The sequence below is a fragment of the Lampetra fluviatilis genome, chromosome 27 (assembly GCF_964198595.1).
Source record: "Lampetra fluviatilis chromosome 27, kcLamFluv1.1, whole genome shotgun sequence".
Lineage (NCBI taxonomy): Eukaryota > Metazoa > Chordata > Hyperoartia > Petromyzontiformes > Petromyzontidae > Lampetra > Lampetra fluviatilis.
In genome coordinates this window covers 9,505,194-9,511,350 of record NC_136301.1, presented here as the reverse complement: position 1 = coordinate 9,511,350, position 6,157 = coordinate 9,505,194, and the positions used below count along the sequence as shown (strand labels likewise).

The 6,157-nt window shown below is 54.5% G+C and overlaps 1 protein-coding gene across 1 annotated transcript; it reads left to right on the top strand.

Moving 5' to 3' along the window:
• The first annotated feature begins 320 nt into the window (after positions 1-320).
• On the top strand, positions 321-4,848 carry TMEM17 (transmembrane protein 17). The gene is made up of 4 exons (XM_078869198.1): positions 321-478; positions 1,964-2,067; positions 3,033-3,146; positions 4,443-4,848. The coding sequence occupies exons 1-4, from the start codon at positions 361-363 to the stop codon at positions 4,704-4,706; spliced, it is 600 nt and encodes a 199-aa protein (XP_078725324.1). The 5' UTR covers positions 321-360; the 3' UTR covers positions 4,707-4,848.
• Positions 4,849-6,157: the final 1,309 nt, after the last annotated feature.

Genomic DNA, 6,157 nt, shown 5'->3' with positions numbered 1-6,157 from the left:
TTATATTTGGTTACATTGTCATTTGAAAAATAAAGGTAATTGTGACAATTAATTTTTTTTATAACGGTGTGTATTTCCACATAACTTTTGTGGTTAAAACAATGTCAAAATGAACTATTGGCCCCCGGGCATCTTCACTTTATTAAATGTGGCAAAAAGTTTGGACACCCCTGAGGTAAAGCTTTAAATCGGAGTTCAACGTGCGACCGATCTCGTGGCAAACCGACATTGCGAAAATAGCAATATCGCGATAATCGCCATATCGCGCCACCGTTTGAATATCGCGATAATCGCGGCCGCTCGAGGCCCCCTCGTCGCCACGGTGACGCCGCGCGTCGGCTCGGCGCGGGGCATCCCGCCATGGCCGCGAATGCGGGAATCCCGTACTCGCCGTTACCAGGCCGGGTCCGGGAGCGCCTCACCTCGTTCAGCCACGCGGTGTTCAGCGGCAGGGAGATCGCATCCCCGGAGCGTGCCGGTAACCAGATGGCGTTCTCTCATTCCCTCGCCCGCCTCCTGCCTTACCGCCCTCGCCTAGATTTCCTACCGGGATGCCTTCGACTCCCTGGGCAGCGTCACTAGGCTGCAAGGGGGTGGGGGGGGGGGGTCACGGTTGGAGTCTCTTCCCCGTGGGATTTAATCCCCCGATCCGCTTTGCGCTGTCGGTGGGAGCAATGAGAGACGGGAATTGCGGAGAGGTGCAGAGAGCGACGCTGCCCTGGGTGTGTGAGGGGCACAGCTGCGAGCCCCACACTCCCGTCCCAACCCCCTGCGGCCTACTGGCGATGCCCGCTCAGGCGCGCGGGGCTCGGTCTGGATACTGGGCGAGGACCCTGTGTGGCGCGTGGCGAGTTACCGTCATTCATAATATAGGGTTTTGGGTCAGATCGCGTTATTTATAAATGTGTCGTAACCCTCCACCACCCGACACGGCCAAACAGTAAAAAAATGTGTCACGTTTTTCAAAGGACAAAATAATTCACTTCTTTAGCCCACCGGTGTGTTGAAGAGAGAATCAACAGCATTTTTTACTGTTTGGCCGTGTCGGGTGGTGGAGGGTTACGACACATTTATAAATAACGCGATCTGACCCAAACACCTATATTATGAATAATATTGGTCGCGAAAGCCTACGTGTTAAAGTTACCGTCATTTTAGGATTATAAGGGCAGTGCATCTCATAACGGTGGCTTAGATGTAATGGTGGTGCGTGGGTGATGGTGTTGTTAGTGGTGGACAGTTGATGGCTGTGGCCGAAGTGATGATGATTATGATGGTGGTGGTGATGATGGCAGGTCCGCTCAGAGGTTCACGGAGAATGCCCCGTGGGGCGCTCAATTCTCACATCCGCAGATCATTGTGGGGGGCCCCAGTAGCGTCACTTGCGTGGGGGCAGGGGGTGCCTTGACCCCCTGGTGGCGCCTTGACCCCCTGGTGACCACAGGGAGATGTTTTCAACAACAGTGTAAAAGGAACAAAACGTATTTAAAACGCGGTTCAAATTCATTTAAAAAATATATATTTCACGTAGACATTGATTTCATCCCATACGCGTCAATTATATTGCACAGAGGTACAACTACGGAGCTGTCGGGGCTGCATTTTGCGAAGACGGAGCGCGCCTAAAGCGGTAAACGTTCTGGACCGCGAGCGTAACAATGATGCGGTCAGTCAAGACGAGCCGCGATGTATAATAGCCTCCAGGTGCGACCTTGCGAGATAAATCACAATACTGTACAGCATTGAGGCCCCACATGATACACTAATGTCGTTACTACGCTACAGCGGGGCTGTGCGAGGCCCTGGACAACTTGTCGCAGTTCATGATTTAAGACCAGATTCAGACAACATGTGTTTCTCATGTCCCAGCGCTCAAATTATCACCGAATAATGTGACTGAGTAGCCACAGTCCTTAGCTCGAGGTCTACGTGATGTGGTGTGTGCCGTGCCGCCCTTGCCCAGGCACGGTGGTCGTGAGCAGCCTGCCCCTGCAGATGTCGCTCTACCTCAACGCGTTCTATTACCCGTGCTGGGTGACCTCGGAGGCCGTGATGCTGGCTACCAAGGTGATGGCATCACAGACACCGTCCAGCACCCGACACAATCGCAGCCCATCAAATTCACCACCAGCACCGACACCGTCATAGGCGTGGCACGATCATCGCCACACACATTGGCACTCATCGGCAACAGATTCAACACGCACATGCGTCTGCGCAGCATTGCATATCAGAGGTCGCAACCAGGTACCCGATACCCGTACCCTACCCGATACCCGGCTACCCGTACCCGACCGGGTACCCGTTTGCGACCCTGGTGCGGCCGGGTACGGGTACGGGTAGGCCGTGAGTCACTGGTGAGTAACTGTTTGTCACTCATTTCCCAACGTCTTGCCTCTTCTCACAATTCAAGTTCTTAGAATCAACCCACCCGCGCCTGCAACATGGCTTTATCCCAGAGGTCGCAATCAGGTATGGGTACGGCCGGGTACGGGTACCCGTTTGCGACCCTGGTGCGGCCGGGTACGGGTAAGGAATCAAAACCCGTTTGCGACCTCTGCTGCATATGCAACGGCTCTAGCTCGGCCTTATCCAGACCACCAGCTCAACGGAACTGGAGGCGTGGCAATGTCGTTCCGAACCACCGACTCACGAGATGAGAACACGTGGCCGTCCCAACAACAGGCAGCAGTGCATCGGACAATTGTTGATAGGTTTCAACGTAATTATGACTCATCAGTACAGTCGCCAATGTTTGCAACATGTTCAGTTCTCTCGAGCTGGTGGTCTGCATCTCGGCCGAGAGCGTTTGTCGATGTGATGCGCCACATCTTCGTGCGGTTAAATCGGTTTGTTCCAGCCTGCGATACTTCTTCCGCTGCGATTGGTTTGGACTATCAGCGATGCCTCCCACGACGGGGAATTATTAACACAATGAACAACTTAATGACCAGCAGCGGTGCTCGCTAACTGCACTTGCCCCGACAGCCAGCTAAGGCTACACACGGGGGAACCTTTGTGTGTGTGTACAGTACCCCTACCTGGCCACGCACTACTGTGTGGTGCTCACCACGGTGCTCGTCTTCATGGCCGTCATCGAGATGAGCCGCCTCTACCTGGGCTACGCCGGGAACCTGGGCGAGAAGGTACCCGCTGCTCCTCCCTGCCGCTACCTGCTCCCAATTCCTCCCCGCTTCCTCCTGTTCCACCCAGCCACTTCTCCCTGCTGCTGCTGCTTCCTCCTGCTCCTCCCAGCCACTGCTGGTTCCCCTTGCTCCTCCCAGCTACTTCTCCCAGCTGCTGGTGGTTCCTCCTGCTCCTCCCAGCTGCTGCTGCGTCCTCCTGCTCCTCCCAGCTACTTCTCCCAGCTGCTGCTGGCTCCCCTTGCTCCTCCCAGCTACTTCTCCCAGCTGCTGCTGGCTCCCCTTGCTCTTCTCAGCTACTTCTCCCAGCTGCTGCTGCTTCCTCCTGCTCCTCCCAGCCACTTGTCCCTGCTGCTGCTTCCTCCTGCTTCACCCTGCATCCTCCTACATCCTCATGGTTCGCCCTGCTTCTCGTTCTGAGCTGTGCTGGAATGGCGTCGCAGTCACATACCAGCACATTCCTGCACCGCTTGAGAGTGTTGCATGAGAGTGCGGTGTGCGAGGTACTCACCCCGTGGTGTGGTGTTGGTGAGTGCTGTGTGTGTCTCGGAAGCTCACCATGTGGTGTGCTGCGTGTGAGTGTGAGGTGCCCACCCCTTGGTGTGATGTGCTGTGAGTGGTGTGGTGTGCTGTGAGTGGTGTGATGTGCTGTGAGTGGTGAGGTGCTCACCCCGTGGTGTGGTGTGCTGCATATGAGTGTGAGGTGCTCACCCCTTGGTGTGATGTGCTGCGAGTGGTGTGGTGTACTGTGAGTGGTGTGATGTGCTGTGAGTGGTGTGGTGTACTGTGAGTGGTGTGGTGTACTGTGAGTGGTGTGCTGTGAGTGGTGTGGTGTGCTGTGAGTGGTGAGGTGCTCACCCCGTGGTGGTGTGTACTGTGTGTGTAGGTGCTCTCCCCGTGGTGTGGTGTACTGTGTGTGAGTGGTGAGGTGCTCACCCCGTGGTGTGGTGTGCTGTGTGTGTAGGTGCTCACCCCGTGGTGGTGTGCTGTGTGTGTAGGTGCTCACCCCGTGGTGTGGTGTGCTGTGTGTGTAGGTGCTCACCCCGTGGTGTGGTGTGCTGTGTGTGTAGGTGCTCACCCCGTGGTGGTGTGCTGTGTGTGTAGGTGCTCACCCCGTGGTGTGCTGTGTGTGTAGGTGCTCACCCCGTGGTGGTGTGCTGTGTGTGTAAGTGCTCACGCCGTGGTGTGGTGTGCTGTGAGTGGTGTCCTGTGTGTGAGTGGTGAGGTGCTCACCCCGTGGTGGTGTGTGCTGTGAGTGTAGGTGCTCACCCCGTGGTGTGTGGTGTGCTGTGTGTGTAGGTGCCCGAGCTGGCTGGCTTCTGGCTGCTGTCCCTGCTGCTGCAGACACCGCTGCTGCTGCTGCAGCTGCTGCTGCTGCTGGGCGACAGGGACAGGGTGCCGCCTCTGCACGGGGCTCAGGTCGGGGTGCTGTCCGTGCTCGCTGTGCTGCTGGCCACGCAGCTGGCGCTCGCCTTCACCACGCTGCGCCGCATGACGGCGCGCAGGGCCACGCACTTCCACGTGGCTGCGACGCCGCAACTCCTCCACGAGCACCACGCGTAGCGAGCAGCACCGCACGGCAAGCTCCACGCGGGGCACGTCACACACATCACGAGCACCCCCCCCGTGCCCCATTGAAAGTTATTTTTATGATAAGAGTTGTTGGGTTTTTTGTAATAAAGATCAGTCACTTGAGCGGAAACGTTCTGCGGCTTTCTGAGGTCTCTTCTTGGGGACAGCAGGCAAGAATACACCACATACACCACACCCTGTCCATGCCATACACACACCATACACAACCGCCATTCGGCACTAAGTGACGGTGATGTCACCACAGCGCTTGTGCCGGGTTAGGTGCACTGAGGTTACGTGAAGTGTCAAAGGCTCGCTAGCAGCTCACAGGACAGACCCAGGTGCCATGGGTTGACCGAGATGAATGGCAGATGCACCATCTGTCCATGAGCATCCTTCACGAGCCTCCTCCACTTGCCGATGACTGCTACCAGTCATCGGCAAGTCCACTCAGCCCCACATGCTTCTGTACCACATCAGCCCATCTCTTCTCTAGCTCATTCATTCTGTGTCCATTTACCCCCCTCTATCCGGCCAAAAGAAAGCTGCTTGGGCATGCGATGCCTGGACATGCGATGCCTGGACATGCGGTGCCTGGACATGTGGGCTACATGACCCAGCCAACGCAGTCTCGCCTGCTGGACTAGCTCCGTGATGGAACTGTGTCCAGATCTTTCAAGGATTTGCAAGCACCTCACACAATCCAGTCTGGTTAAACCCAGGATGGATCATAGGTAGGCTAGCCTGAATCATCAGGCTGTCCGAGCTGATGTTGCTCGTAATTACTGGCAAAACGTCGTACACCGGTGTGCTGTATTAGTAACGAATTGTCATGTTCTGTTTACGTGACAAACTTTACTAATTGGCTGTGTCGGGTGGTGGTGGGTTTAACGACACATTTCTAAATTTCGATTTAAAGCTTTCGTGACGGCAGGGATTCATCTTCTTGGTTCTTTCGGTAAAGTCACGTAGAAGGGAAATAATAACATAATAAAAATAAAACAATAAAATGATTCTCACGACGTTTCGGCCACAACGCAAGCAGCCGTCCTCAGGTGAAGAATGACATTCTGCGTTGTGGCCGAAACGTGAGAATTATTTTATTATGTTTTATTTTTATTATTTTATTATTTCCCTTCTACGTGACTTTACCGAAAGAACCAAGAAGACACATTTCTATTTACGGGATATAACCTAAAAAACCTGGATTATGGATGAATGTTTCAAAGTGGTGCAGGTATTCTATCAGAGGGATCCATGTTTCACAAAGGGAGGGAGGGCATGACTGGCTGAAAATACCCGAAACTTCGTGTGGAGCAACAGGCCAGGTAGCTTCCATACAGCGTTATGCATCTTTTTGTGTTTAGTTTGTGGTCCTTCCCCCGTACCTGCAATTAGCATGGTTGGCTACGTATGTTTTGAAAGAAGTTCAACAAACATAC